Genomic DNA, 16,602 nt, shown 5'->3' with positions numbered 1-16,602 from the left:
GTGGAGGCTAGGACTGGGAAGATAACCCTTAAGTGTGTCTGTGACTTCCCCAGCAAAAGGGAAGGTGGAAATCACTAAGTCCATCCTCAGAGATTAATTTTAATATGATGTTTTAAAACATATTTAGTGATGGAAATATAGCATGTTTTGATTATTAAAGCAGAATTTTTCATTCCTACATGTACAAAAATCCCTGACAACAGATAGAACACACTTGAATAAACAAAATACAAAGATATGATTAGTATTACGAGAATTTATCTTTATTATTTTTAATAATCAGTACTTGCTTAAAACAAATAAAACAATCTTTTGCTAAAATGTTAATATACTTTATAAAATGTGAACATCTACTGATACAGAAGAAGGGAATCATTCACAGAGCTTATCTCGTAATTTTGAAACTGATCAACTGATCATCTATGGATCTTTTGGGATATTTAATTTGCCTTGACTCTCTTCTCAGTATAACAGTCTCATTTTTTATTTTTTAGTATTTTTTTGTGTGTGGGGGGGCAAGGATGGTGGAGACAGTTGGGGATAAATTATGAAGTCTGTTGCCCTTTATGTCCTTAGCTAAAGGCCAAGCCAAACTCGTATATTTTGATTCCCCTGACTTTATTTTTTTTAATTAATTTTTTTCATTTTTAAAGAAGATTTAGATATTTAAATATTACATAAAAATATAGGGGATTTTCATATGCCCCACCTCCTCCCTCCCCCCATTTTCTTACATTAACAACATCTTTCATTAGTGTGATACATTTGTTACAATTGGGGAACACATATTGAAGTTTGGCTACTAACGGTAGACTGTAGTTTACATTGTAGTTTACTCTCTGTTCCACACAATTTTACAGGTTATGACAAAATGTATAATGGCCTGTATCCATCATTACAATGTCATGCAGGACAATTCCAAAGTCCCAAAAATGTCCCCATATAACACCTATTTTTCCCTCTCCCTCTCCTCAGAACCTCTGGTGGCCACTGCCTTTATATCAATGATAAAATTCTTCCATTACTAGAATAATAATAAGTCTACAATAGAATAATAATAAGCCTACTTTAGTCCATTGTTCATTCCCTCAATATTACTAGAATAATAATAAGTCTACAATAGAATAATAATAAGCCTACTTTTGTCCATTGTTCATTCCCGCAACTTGAGGGTTTGGGGATAGTGATACCTACTCTAACTGAAAGGGGACTTAGATCACGTGGAGCAAATGATACATCAGCGGTTCTTAACTTGTTTTGTTGCATGGACTCCTTTGCCAGTCAGGTGAAAATCACGGACCCTTTACTAAGTACACACTACACTAATATATCACACCCACACCAAAAACATCCCCACAAGAATAAAGGTTTTTGAATTTCAGTTCAAGCTCATGGACCCCTTGTTAAGAACCCCGCTTTTCAGAGTAAGAAGCCTATGAAAATGATTGTGTGGAGAGTGTATGGCTGAAGGGGAAGCCTCCATTCTATTCCAGGAAGAACTTTGTGATATTCAGCAACTTTGTAAGTTCTATTTGCTGTTTTCTTGGTGAGACACCTAGTTTATTTTTAAATAGGATTCTATTCCCTTCTTAGGAAAGCTAAAATTTATTAGCAATGGCATCTTCCTGCGTGATGGAGATTGTAACATATTATCTTCATGAAATTCAAGAATCTCTACTAAATTCCTGCCAACATTTTCAGCACTCAGTGTTGAATTATTGCAGTTACTTCACCTTTGGTGCTGTACTTCTCAGTGTTATTTCTTTCCCTTAATTCTTCCCCCATTTATTAATGTGCTTATTCATATTATATATTGAGGCTTCCTTTCTGCAGTGACAAATGTAGTTTATCCAGAGTGTGTTTTTCTGTTATGGACACTTTTAGAAAACTGTTTAGGACTATTTTTCAGTTTTTGTTCTCTGGATCAGCTTCTTGTACTTTACCACATTAATAGCTTCCTTGGTCGTTTGTATTTCTACTCTTCCACCCTATGCCACTTTTCTTAGCTACTAAGTCAACTACAATAGCACTTGTGTACCTTAATGATGTCTACTAATATTTCTATCCAATTTAATTTATTTTTTATTTTCCATAACCATGTACTTACCTCTAATGAAAACATGAGTATTTCATTTTATCATTTTTAATGTTGGGTACATATTGGAATGGCAGAAAGAAATGAAAATAAAAATTGAACATCAAAATGTATAATTGAAATATTGGTTAGAAGAGCAGTAGTTTATTTTGAAAAGAGTTGCATTTTTATTGGAATGCATACAATAACTATGTTGAAAATGGGTATCTTAAATCTCGCTCTTCAAAGGAAAAAAAAATCTATCCAAGAATACATTTGAAATTCTATCACTAATAGAAACATTGGGTTTAAACCTAAAACTAAAGTATAACAGTTTAGCATTCAACTTCTTATTTTAAACATGGCCTAAATAGTTCTTTAAATTATTTTGAAAATGATTTTTTTTATCTTTAGAAACTACCTTAGTTTGGATTCCATGGTCAGGCAAGGTTTCCTTGTGTTTTTAGGTATAAGGAAAATCTGTTCATATATAAAATTTGGAAATCACCAAAATTCATATTCTGTTCATGTACTATATGTTTTCACCAAAGGGGCACCAAAAACTGTTTTTTATTTTATTTTATTTTTTACTTTATTTAATTAAAAGAAAAAAAATTTTTTTTGAGGTACCAGGGGAAGGGGATTGAATCTGGGACCTCATATGTGGGAAGCCAGCTCTCAACCATTGAGCCACATTGGTATCCCTGAATTGGCTTTTCTGTTCGTTTTGCTTGTTGATTGTTTTTGTTTCTTCAGGAGGCACTGAAACTGAACCCAGGGCCTCCCATGTGGGAGGCAGGAGCTCAACTGCCAGAGCCACATCTCCTCCTTGACTTAAGTTTTAACCTCCAGGCATCCATCTATTGGGAATTGGGAGGTTGGATCAGCCAAAATGAGGGAGGTAAAATGAAAGGGATGGCAGTATTGATTCATCAATAAATACTTATTGAATGAATTGAGGCAATGTAGCAGTAAAATTTTTAAGCAACCACAGAGTAAAGCTATTCTCACCTCCAAGCAATTTGACCATTTACCAGGATAAATGGATTCATTTATTAAATCGTTAATTCAATAACTAGTTTTTTTTAATTGAATGGAAGCAAATTCCCATATAATTCCCACATAATGGTATTTCCACAGAGCATCAGCAATCCGATTGTTGATTGAAATGGTTCATCTTCACAAGCTTTCAAGCTCTACCAGTGCTCACTGAAAAACATTTAAAATAAATGTTATATGCAAGCTCATAAGATGATATAGACTATATGAAGCTCCTTTACACTTGTTTTTTTTATTTTTTAAAATAATATATATATATTTTTAGTTTTTAACAGATACTTAGATTAAATATATGTTACACAGAAAATACAGGGATTCCCATATGTCCCAATTCCCACAGCTCCCACATCCTCCCACATAAACAGCATCCTTCATTAGCATGGCACATTCATAAATGCATCCTGGGGCATTGCCACTGAGCATGGGCCATGGTTCACATTGTAGTTTACACTCTTTCCCACACAATTCTGCATGCTATGGGAAGATATAAAATGGCCTATATTTGTTCTTGCATTGTTTTTCAGGACCATTTCCTAGTCCCGAAAAAGCCCCCGTATTACACCTATTTTTCCCTTTCCCTGCCCCCAGAGCCTCCAGTGACCACTGCCTCCACATCAATGTTGTAATTTCTTCAGTTGCTAAAATCAGAGTAAGTCTATAGTAGAATACCAGTAAGACCACTCTAGTCCGTAGTAAATTCCCCAATCCTGAGTATTCTGGGATGGTGATGTCCACTCCACCTCTAACTTAAAGGGAGCTTTGATAACCTCCTGTACAGCTGATAGATGGGACTCTCTTGCTTGCAGTTATAGGCTCTCTCGTTTCCTTGGTAAGGTGGTTGTCAATCCTCACCTCCTTGTTAGTTGTCCTGGGTGAGTCTAGTGAATGGGAGAATAAATGCTGCATCTCTGCTGAGGCTCAGGGCCCAGCTGGCTATGCACAATCCAAAGATCCAGTCTCTTGGACGTACACCTACACCTAATATAGGTGGGTTTTTTTTTTGTTTTTGTTTTTTCCTAATATAGGTTTAAATAGAAGGGACAGATGAGCCATGTGTAGGGAAGCCACAACTGAGTCCAACTCTGTCTCTCTCAGGAGCAAAAACTCAAAACTAGGGCCCACTGGCAAGGCACCAGACTCCAGAGCTGTCTGCCCTGACCGTAGGACCTGGGAGTCTCCAGAGCCCTCAGGAGCCCCACTATTTGGGCTAGTATCCACTTTGGCAGTCTATGAGATCCTTCTGAGGCATGTGTAAGGGTTACCTCTGGGATGATCTCCTGACTCACATACACTTGTTTTAATATGTTTCAATCATGCTTATATTATTTCCAAAAGGCATAGCTGAAAATGAAAGTCCTAATTCTGCCAGAATAAATATCTCAATCTTTATGATTTCTCTACATATAAAAACACAAATCTAAAACTGTTGTGGCTAGAGAGTTGCTTAAGTGTAAAATGTAAATTGTAAATCCCAACTAGTTTCTTTTCTTTTCTTTTTTACCCCATGTTGCAACCTCAGTGTAATCTAAGCACAGAAATCAGCTAGAATTAGAGCAAGCATCTGTGGAAAACCAAATTATGTGTTGGTGTAGTGAGACTTAAGTCTCACTCTTGGAATTGCTAATTGAATTTGGGATAAAAATAGATGAAAAGAATCTTTGTTAATTAGATGTGGGCACTGCCTAGAAGCTGTTAAATACAGAAAGGCAAATATGAATTTAAATCATTAGAGTGAGGATAATTAGTATGAGGGGCTTTATGAAGGCATGATTTATTTTTAAAAATAGTTGGAAAATTTCAAGGTAAGTTAAAATGCCTATGCCATGATAATAGTTATGAATAATGAATATATGTAATGTAAAGAGCATGATTTCTATTCCTGGGAATAAATGAACACACATTCTAACTGTGACTAGATTTCTTTGCCACAATTTGGGATGTTAATTTTCCTGATCTGAGACCACAGAATTGTAGTTCTAACTTAGCTAATATTTGGGTGGTATATTACAATGAATCATTTCATTAATTTTCAAAAGATATTATAGTGTAATGTTTTGAAGATATCAGAACTGAATTGGAAACCTGGCTCTGCCATTATCTTTTCCTGTATGACTTCAGCTATATAACATTCTCTCATTTGTAAAATAAAAATAATAATGCCCAATATAAGATTAAATGAAATAATGTAAATTTTTTCACACAGTATCTGGCACATAAAACAATTGATGGCATGTTAACAATTGGTGGCCATTATTATTGCTAGTAGTTTGTAATTAGGACTATAATTTTCTAGAGTTGGGTTCCTTATTGTCTTCCTTCTCTATCTAACTTTATGGAAATATCCTATACATTAATATTTTCAGTAATGTAAAGAAGATTGGAAAGTTTTTACATCCCCAAGGATGGACTGATACCACATGGCCTGGGGATCCTGCCATTAGTCACCTTTTAAGCATAAACTATGAGGTGTAGCCTGAGAACCCCCACATAAATAACAAAGCATTCCTATCACTGGAAAAATTCCAAGGGTTTAGAGGTTACCTCCCAGGAACTGGGAACAAAGCCAGGCCTCTCTTTTGGCAAGGCCAAATACTTTCATATATACCTCCTTTACTAGAATGCAATCTCTGTGATGCAGGGCCTTGTCTGCATTCCCCTCCCTTTCCTCCCTCCCCCTCTGCTGTGTCTTATACATAGTTGAGTGGTCAATGGACATTTGTTGACTGTCTTGGTTTGCCAGAGTTGCTGTAACAAATATTACAGACTGATTGGCTTAAACAGCAGGAATTTATCATCTCACCATTTTAGAGAATAGAAGCCCAAAATAAAGGTGTTGGGTGGGCCACGCTTTCTCTGACGTCTGTAGAATACTGGTGGTGGCTTGCCAGCAATCCATAACTCAGTCTCTGCTTCCATCATTTCTCCATTTATCTCCCTGTTTCTCTCCTCTTGTGTACAAATTTTCTTTGCTTAAGGACTCCTGTAATATTGGATTAAGGTCCCCTGATTCAATTTGGCTGCACTTTAACTGGAAACATCTTCAAAGTTCCTATTTACAATTGAGTTCACATCCACAAGACTGGGGCTAGGATTTGAACAAGGCTTTGCGGAAGACATGATTCAATCCCTAAAACTAACTAAATTGATATAGCTCACCAAATTTGGCAGTACAAAAATATTAAGTGGACCCCTTTATTTTCTCTTAAATCACATTTCTCTCAAGTATCACATTTCTGTGCATTACTTGACATCTAATCTTTCCAAGGCACCATCTTTCATTGATATTTTAGCTCTCTTTTGAGAAAAATTGGTATAATTTAATGAACTCACTGAAACATTTTTTGAATCTCAAACCTTTGTTTTTAAAAATAATTTACTTATATTTTGCACCCTCTGCATGGAAAGTTCTTCCCCCACATATCCACATAGCTTGTTCTCTCCCAGTCTTCTTGTCTATACTCACAAATTATCAAATTTCTAATTAAATTTACATCTCTAAGTGCTCCCTATCCTCTTTGTTTTTCCTTTTGTAATTATCACCCTCTAAAATGTGTTCTACTTATTTTAGTTTATAGTTTCTCTTCTCCCTCTAAGATGTAAGCTCCATTAAACAAGGATTTCTGTCTCTTTGGCTTTCCCCATTGTATATTCCCAGTGCCTGGATCACAGTCCGTACTCAAAGAATATTTGTGAAATTATTGAATCTCCCTAGGCTGTCAAGGTAAAACAACTTTTTAAGGCCAAGGAGGTATGGGATGCTAACATATGGTGGACCCCAAAGATAGTCTGAGAGTTAAAAGGAATGGAGGGCTAGAGGATTTTCCAAACTGGAAGACAGTTCACCAAGACCATCAGTCATCCATCTACTGGCATCAGACCTTGCCAGAGACTAATGATCTGACAGAGGCAAAAGCAAGACTAAAACTTGGAGCCTTGGCTTTGAAGTATAATGTAAGTGGGTTTGGGAGTACCTTGTAGCAGTGGACCAAGTTATCAGAAATTTGATGAACAATCCAGAAACACAAGTAAAGGCCAAGGTAAAGCAGTAAGTAGGAAAGCAAAAAGAACAAAAGCTGCCCAAGAGTTTAGTTGAAATAGTTCAACCTTGTTAGTGCCATGTCATCCTTTTACATATTCAAGGTACTTGTTGCTAGAGTAATAGTAAACAACTTATAGTAGTAGGAACACAATGATATTGTCTAATTCCAATGTTTATGCTTGTGATTGTCTATCCACCTGCAAACCCTTCTCTGTGGTAATTTACTATTCATTCTCCAAAATCCCCTCTTACGCATGGCATATGCTGTGTTATATTCCATGTTCCCTGCTATATTTATAAGGACACTCTTAGTTGCAAGTGAAAGAAACTAAATTCAAACAAGTTTGAGTACAAAAGTAAATTTTTGGCTCATATTTCTGAAATGCTAGGGGTAGAAAAGATTGAAGAATGACTAGAATCAGAGTAATAGCATCCCAATTGCATCCTACCAGACTACTTTCCCTAGGAGAAAGAAAGCATCTCACCCACAGCTCGCCAGAAAAAATCTCATTGAAAATTCTCTTTGCCCTGGCTAGAATCATGTGTGCACCCACTTGCCAGAATTGACAGCACCTTTAGGATTAGAATAGGGAAAGAAAATTCCTCAATGAAAATGTAAGATGCTATTACAGAAAGGAAGATAAAAGGCTACTACTGGACAGGCAAAAGTGAATATCAACAAACACTTGACAAATCATCTTTGATCAGTTAAAATGATTATGGAAAGATGCTTTTGGTGAAAATTCCATGGACCTTCCCTGGGTTGATAATAACCTGAAAATGTATGCAAAAGTCTTCCTTATATGTGTGTCTCTCTGGGGAGGTATCCATATCTTAATGATGTATAAAGGATTCAGGATGGGAGGATATCAGAACTTGGAAAGAGAATGTCTGCCCCCACCTCCCATTAACTTTCCAATTTAATGGCGTGCAAAAGCAAAATGAAAAGCCATGCAAAAGAATGGTACAGAGTCAATAGTGTAGGGATATGGAGTTAACTTGTGTTTAATTCCAATTTAGTTTCTCTCATTAATCTATCTTTATCAGTTTAGTCACTTGTCAAATATGGGTCATAAAGCCTGTTTTGCTGATAAAAAATAGTATAGTGCAGTGCTTGGCACACAGTTGGTTTTCATTTCTTTTTTGATATAGGGTCAAAATCAAACTTGCACATAGTGTTTTTTAATATGAATTTGGAGTTTTGATGTTCTTTTAATCATTTCAGTGATTCATTCAGTAGCCTACTTTATTTAAGGCATTATGATAAACCAAGAGTTAAATTTGGTCTTTGGAATATTTTTAAAATGGTCTTCCTTCACTTATAAGTAACCAAATAATGAAAGAGAATGGATAGAGGTGTTTTTTTTTGATGAAAGAAGTTGTAGGTCTTCAGAAAAATTATTAAAAAAATATAGATTCCTTATATACCACTTCCCCTATTTATTTTCATCTAGTGTTAGTATGGTACATTTGTTAAAAATGATGAAAGAATATTATTATAATTATACTATAAATAGTCTTTGGTTTACATTAGTGTTCCCTGTTTGTGTTGCACAGTCCATTTTTTAAAAAATTTTCATTCTAGTAATATATATATACAACCATAAATTTTCTTTTAACCTCATTGAAATATATAAATCAAATACTGTAAATCATATTTACAATATTGCCTATCATCACCATCATCCATTACCAAAACTTTTCCATCACTCCAAATAGCAAGTCTGCACAATTTAAGCATTAACTCCCTATCCCCTACCCCCCATGCTGGCCCTGGTAACCTATATTCTAGTTTCTGATGCTATGAAGGTTCTTATTCTAATTATTTCATATCAGTGAGCCCATACAATACTTATACTTTCATCTCTGGCTTATTTCACTCAACATTGGTGACTTTGAGCATATCTGTTAAGTTATAGATATTGTTTTGGTGTAATGTTGGCATACAGTAGGCTCTAGCTAAATTTTTAAAATTCAGAATAATATTTCATTATATAACAATGATAATGTAATATTATTTTTATAAGAAAAACAAAATGTTAAGAAAAAAAATTAACTGATATTTCCAGAAACTATTTCATCCTTGATGTTCCCTTGGTATAATCCATTCCTATGTTAACTTTAGAGAGGCATGTCTCTGAAAGTTCTCAAACACTAAAATTTTTCTTTTGTTATTTCTGAATTATTTAGGTTTAAATCCTTTGTTTTTCTATATCTGTATCATTAGGTAATTCAACACATTGTTTAGCAACCCTGCATTTAAAAATATGATGTGCTACTTCGTAAGAAAATGTTGTTCCCAATAAAGCATTACATTGAAAATTATTTTCCCAAGCTATATTATTAGAACTTCTGCTAGCTAAATAAGTAAGCTAAGTGAGTAAGGACATAAAGGAATAAAATATTAGATTTCAATGAATGCTACAGACAAACACACAAAAAACAAGGAAATATTATAAAAGTATTTGGTGGTCAGGTACATTCTCTCAGAGGCGGTATTTCAGAGTTTTAAAAGCTGGGTTTATATCAGTCAGGCTGAGATGTGGAAGAATGATTCAGGCAGTAGGGTATTAAATTGCTCCATTCTGAGTTGAAAGAACAATGCTTCTGTGTTTAAGGAATATAAGTGAGGCCAGTGTGGCTGAAGCAAAGGGACTAAAGAGTGAACTGAGGAGATAATGAAGAGGTGGGTGTGCACCAGATCAAGTGGGGTATTATAGACCTTAAAACATTTTAATTTAAGCTAAATTAATTGGGAAAATATTGAAGTTTGTTAAACAGCTGAAGAGTGACATGATGTAGCCAGTTTAAGTGGTGAATCTGGCTGCTTTGTGGGTAATAGATTGTAGATGGTCAAGAGTAGAAGTGAGGAACCAAGTAGGTGGTGATTGCAGTACTACGAGAGAGAGAAGAGCATTTGCAAAGTTGGTCTTCAGTATGTGGTGATTTGTCCTTATGAAATGACTTGCCATATCTACAAAGGTCGCGATCTCATGAACACATGATGGTCCATCTCAGGAATGAAGCAGGGGCAGGCAGCACTATAGTAGTACAACCACCAAAGTCCTTAATGTCTGTTGTTTATTTGTTTTATTGTTCCACAGTATATATTGTGTCTCATAATTTCAACATGCATATTTGAAAATATTCAATATTTATTGTATTTTTACTACAGGCATTGGCTTGTCCTAGAACCAATAGTGGCTCAGTATCTAAGAAGATAATATAATAAATTTTGACATGAAATAAATAAGTTGTGGCATCAATATAATGTAAAGTGCTTTTCAAATTGTATGCATACACAGAAAATATATTTTAAAAAGGCTGTTTTCCGTTTTCTGTATTACTAAGATCACTAATCAGTAATTGAGAAGCTGTTTCTTACTTGAATCTCTCATTGTCTGTAAAATGGAGCTGAAAATTCACAAGAAATAATTGTATTCTGAGATTTTTTTCTTTGAAAATTCACTAAATTTTGAATAACAGTGATAAGATAATAATGGCCACTAAGATAATAACAATAAAAAACTGAATTCCAAGTGTTTGTGATAGTGTCACAAAATTATTTGTCAGTTTATATATTTGCTTGTTTTAAAATTGCAGATGTGTTTTCTCTGTAGAGTAACAGAATGTACTCTATAAAAACAAGTCAATCTTGGATACCATAATTCTGAACATTTGAGAGCAGCTTGTATACATAATACTTCTTGAACACAAACTATTTCCATGTACATCATTTCCTATGAATAAGGATATTCACTTATATAATCACCTTAAGTTCAGTTATCCAGTTCAAGAAATTTAATATTGACATAAATTTTACAGTTTCTATTCTATTTTTTTCTTATGTCCCAATAACATCCTTTTGATCCTACTTTCCCTCCATTCTTAAATCCCATTCAATGTTATGTATTGCATTTAATTGTCATTATCTCCTTAGTTTATCTTTTTAAATTTTGGAAACATATATACAAAATAAATCTTCCCATCCTAACCCCTCCCACACATATCATTCAGTGGAATTAATCACCTTAATAATGTTGCAGTACCTTCCGCAACCCAATACTAGAACTTTCCCTTCATGCTAAATAGAAACCCTGACCTCATTTTGCGTTAACAACTACTACTCATTCCTCTTTCCCTTACACTTACTAGCCTGTAACCTACTTTCTGTCTCTATGAGTTTACATATTCTGTGATATTTTCTTTGTGGTTACCATAGGGCTTAAATTTCACTTCTTAAACCTATAACAATTCTAATTGCTTTGATACCAACCTTACATCTATTGTATATACAAACTATGATCTTATAGCCCTCTGTTTCTCCACCTTTATGTAGTTCTTGTCATAAATTACGCATTTATACATAGAGTCCAAAAATAATTGATTTATCATTACATTTTATGCATTTGCCATTTATATCCTATAGGAAGTAAAAATAGAGTTACAAATCAGAAATACTGTAGTATAGGTGTTTATACTTACCCATGTCGTTATCTTTACTGGGGATCTTTATTCATGTGACTTTTCTTGTAGAGTTGGACTAGCGGTGCTGAAATCCCTCAGCTTTTGTTTATCTGGAGATATCTTAATTCCTCCCTCATTTCTGGAAGCCAGTTTGCCAAATATAGAAGTCTTAGAAACTTGCAGTTAATTTTATTGAAGCAAACTTGTACATGATCTGTTGCTTTTTCTTGCAGCTTTTAAAATTCTCTCTATATCTTTGGCATTTGTCAGCTTGATGATAAAATAGTGTAGTGTAGTTGTATTTGGTTTTACTTATTTGGAATTCATTGAGCATCCTGGATGTATATATTCATGTCTCTCATTAAACTTGGGAAGTTTTCAGTCATTTTTCTTTGAATAGTCTCTCAGCCACTTTCACTCTTTACTCTCCTTATGGGACAACCACAATGCATATATTGGTATGATTGATGGTGTCCCACAGGTTTCTCAAGCTCTTTTCACTTTTCTTCAATCTTTCTTCTTTCTGCTCCTCAGACTGAATTATTCCAATTTTCTTCAAGTTCACTGATTGTTTCTCCTGCCAGCTCCAATCTACTGTTGAACCTTTCTAGGGAATTTTTAATTTCTGTTATTGTGGTTTTCAGCTCTGTTTTGTTCCTTTTATAATTTCCATATCTCTATTGATATTCTCTTTGTGTTCACTTATTAGTTTCCTGATTTTCATTAGTATTTCATTCATATTTTCCTTTAGTTCTATTAATGCATTTAAGTATAATTTTTTCAAAAGTCTTTGTCTGAAATGTCCCAGGTCAGATCTTCCACATTGATGGTTTCCAATGCTTTCATATTCCTCTTTGTCTGGGGCATTGCTTCCTGTTTCTTTGTATGTTTTATAGTCTTTTGTTGAGGCCTAGACATTTTGATATTTGATATTTTAACATGTTATCACTGGAATTTAGACACTGAGGCATCTGTTCCTTAAGCTTGTATCCAGCTAGTGTTATGACAGAGCTTTCCTTGAATATCAGTAGCTAATAGAAAAGGAAAAAAAGGAAAAGGAAAAAGAAAATCTTTCCCTGACTTTGCAGAACAACTTGTTTGAACACTCTCCTTCAGAGTTTATCCATACAATATGTTTAGAGAATAGTTCCAAGCAAAAGCATATGGGCGTCTCTGGTCCTTTTTTGCACATTGCAACTTGTATTGGGCATTCCTATTTGATCATAAGAATTACCTCATTTACACTGGTAAGAATGTCCCCTCTTCCCTAGGAAGCATTTTACTCATGACCAGGCACTGCACTGTATATCTTTTACAACCATCAATCCCTTGTCCCAGATTACCACTTGACTGCTTTCCCACAGCATTCTGTAGGAGAGCTCTGTGGGCCTCCTTCTACATGTAAGTTCTGGAATGGTGAGTCCCTCAGGACACCAGACAGATTGGGTCAGTCATACATGTTCCCAGTAGATGCATGAGTGTTACTCTGCTTCCTCGAGAACCAGGACCAGGGACCTGAAATGAGAGTGCTGTTTCCATGCCAAGCCAGTGAGGGCTGGAAGAGAGGCCAGCCAAGGCACCAGGAGATCTATTGCTTTAAAGGAGCCTCTTTTTTTGATTTGACACTCACCGTGGTACTGCATTCATTTACTGTTTTAGAAAAATGTTTCTGACAGTTGTTGCTGGTTGTTCAAAGCTTCAGTGGGTGGAAGAAGCCCTAAAGCTTCTCACTCCATCATCTTGATTAGGGTGAGACCTCAGAAATTAATTTTTAAAATAATTTCTAATTTAACAACAGAGATGTTCTCTAATTGATTTAGACACATTTTGCAACTAGAAAGAAAAATTAAGTAAATTTTACAGGGCCGTAACCTCTTCTTAAGAGAGAATGTATGAATTCCTATAAATAATATTGAAAATCCAACTTAAGTTGTAAAAGTATTTTTGAAATACTTTATTATTATCATTCATTAGTTCCTAATTATATATGAGTAGAGTCATGTTTTTCAAATTTTATTTTATGTTCTACCTTAGGTTTTAAAGGTATAGTGCTTTTATTTTGCAGATTGTTGCCTTGCGTGAACAAAATGTTCATATTCAAAGAAAAATGACATCAAGTGAGGGATCCACAGAATCAGAACATCTTGAAGGGATGGAACCTGGCCAAAAGGTCCATGAAAAGGTATGGCACACATGATATGCTCTTACATAGAAATGTTTACTTGCTGTATCATTTGACGGAATGGGCAATATGCAACCTATGTAATAAACAGTATTTGTTGAATCATTGGTAAATGGTCCATGATGATTTCCCTTCTCACTAATTGCTCTTAATTTGATTCTCTTCAAAATGTGATTGTTTATATAATTCAATTTGTATATATCTCTGTATCTATTTATATCTACCTATTTTTATATATCTATTTTGTAGATCTATCTATCTATCTATCTAGACTATTTTAAATATAATAACAATACCTTGGGATTATAAGTGATATTATGTACAATTGATGACTAATCTGTGGTTTATTACTACAAAATGTTATGTGTTTTTTTTAATAATCTCTTATTGGATTTAGTATTTTTGTTGTTTGGTAGGCCCCAGTAGTACTCTTGTTATTGAGAAATTACATAAACAATGGGACTTTTACCAATTTTTTAGAAGCAAGCAATTCTCCTTTTGAGTAGGGCTTAGACCCAAGCGAAGGAAATGAACAGTCTTTTTGGCCTCCAGCAGGTATTTACATACTAAACCATTTGTTTCCAGCACAAGAAGAAGGTAAATTACTGTTAGGTCAGGAATCAGATGAAAATTGCGCTGGAGTGTGCCTGCCCTGTGCCATGGCTCTCAGGATAATCTCTTGGATATTTGCCTTTAAAAGGTTGTATTCTTTGATGCTTGAGTTCCTTAATTATCAAAACCACATGAACTAGGTAGCTAAATTGGTGTAATTGTGAATGTCAAGAAGTTCTAAAACAGAGAGATTAAGAACCAAGTGACTGCATAACAAATAAATAGCATTTGACTGCTAACCAGAAAATATATTAAGCACTTCCTCATTTATCCAGTTGAAATGAACAGAGGGACATATGTTTCCTACTTCAAGTATAAAAGAAAAGGAAACAAGTAAAGCAGACTAATTTCCTGAGACTACAATCAATTCCAAAGTCTGAGAAGCAGAAAATCTTCATTTAGGTCTTTATTATTTTGGTCTATCTCCATGTACTTTATAGAAATATTGAGCTAAGTATTAATATTAAATAGATTGACAGGCTGCATGAGCTGTATTTCAGATTAGAATAAAATTCTTTTCCCTTCAGATAAATAAATTTATATTAATTCAGTAAATAAGTCATTAAACTCTTTAGAACAAGACATTTTGCTCTAAAAATTCCATTTAGGAAACTAACATGTACTTTTCTATTACTGTTTCATTATAATTGCATCATCAGTAATAGACTGCTATACTTTTCCTTAGAGAATTACTGAGTTGCACTAGTTTGGGTATGAAAATGGCGTTTATGGTAAAAAATCTACAGAATATTGGTTTCTATAATGCTATAATTTTGGCAGTTTTATTTGGAATTAGAATATCTAATATGAGAAAAGGACAACGTAAGAGAAATATGCATATCTCAGACATTAAGAACTTGAGATCTTTTCTATTCTTTAACAAATGATTGATGTTTAAAGCATTCTAGTGCTTGTCAGTGGGAAAAAAAAAGTGATTGTATGTATATATTTTCAAGTATTTCTTTAGTATATTATCCCTAAATATTTGGGCATTATAAAATATAAGATAGTTCATATCAGGTTAATTTCATAAACTGTTTGAGAATTTGGATGAGAACCTATGTGTAACTGATATTTGTCTTTGCTGGACTTCAGTTATAGGAGTATGTATGTAGGATTCTTTGTAGTTGGTGATCTAAAGTAGTCGTCTTTAGCTTTCTTAGCATTCCAACTCTTCGTGAAAGCATTTTACCCAGTGTAGATGAGAAAGTCTGTGCCACTACTAACTCACTCTTTGTTGTGAATGTAAACAAAAATTTTTAAGCATTGTGGTTACTGGTATTCATTTTTATTCAGTATCCCACAAGTACAGGAAAAGTGATTTCCGAATGTTTTCAAATAATGATATACTATTACTGTTAAAAATGCCATAATCACATCCTCCAACATGAACCTAAAATACATGTAAAGAATATTGTTGTAGAATTTGAGAGAGGTTCAATTATTTGTGTATAGAAAGGCCAGGACTCCGGAATGATTTTGAGAAGGAAAAATGGTTTATTGACAGCCGGCCAGACTCGGGAGCTTTCTGTTTCAAACCGGAGCCCCAAACAAGATGGTTGAGTCCCTTTTATAAAGAGAGGAAAGGCCAAATGGTCCTTTTGTTTCAGTTCTCAATAGGCCTGAATTAGCATATATCTTCTTCACCCTAGGTAAGCTTTTAGCATGGACTTCATACATTCTAGATAAGCTTTTAGCACATTTGGTTTGCATTTTCCCTGAATATTTAAAGTTTATAGACTTTGCATTGTTAAACTGTTTCCTGGAACTGGAGTAACACCAAGGGCAGGACTGCAGCCTCTTACCGTTCCACACCTGCAAGTCAGGACAGGCAGTTTAGGTTAGGGTTATCTCTGAAGAGACAAAGAGCCTCCCACCCATAACCCACATCAATATGTCTTTATTAAATTCAAAGACAAATAAGCTCTTCTAATTCTTATTATTCCTGAGACAATTCAAAACTATGTTTCAGAAGTTTTATTTATATCACACTTGTTTATTTGGTATTTGTGATAAAATATGAAATATTATAATTATATCCATAGTCCTTATATAAGTATTCCTAAATTATACACATACAGCATTATAAAGCATCTTTTTAAAATTATTTCCTATGATATCATTATTTGAAATACAATAATACAATTGAATATCATGTCCCAAGATTGT

The 16,602-nt window shown here is 34.3% G+C and overlaps 1 protein-coding gene across 20 annotated transcripts in view; it reads left to right on the top strand.

Moving 5' to 3' along the window:
- Positions 1-16,602, top strand: part of PPFIA2 (PTPRF interacting protein alpha 2) — a 544,821-nt gene that overhangs the window by 364,858 nt on the left and 163,361 nt on the right. For all 20 annotated transcript variants that reach the window (XM_058308490.2, XM_058308494.2, XM_071218980.1 and 17 more), the window contains one exon: positions 13,705-13,821. In XM_058308490.2, the coding sequence (XP_058164473.1) occupies positions 13,705-13,821 (117 nt within the window). The remainder of the gene's footprint in view (positions 1-13,704; positions 13,822-16,602) is intronic.

The sequence above is a fragment of the Dasypus novemcinctus genome, chromosome 12 (assembly GCF_030445035.2).
Source record: "Dasypus novemcinctus isolate mDasNov1 chromosome 12, mDasNov1.1.hap2, whole genome shotgun sequence".
Lineage (NCBI taxonomy): Eukaryota > Metazoa > Chordata > Mammalia > Cingulata > Dasypodidae > Dasypus > Dasypus novemcinctus.
The sequence above is the reverse complement of the archived record's forward strand: the minus strand, read 5'-3'. Positions and strand labels throughout refer to the sequence as shown.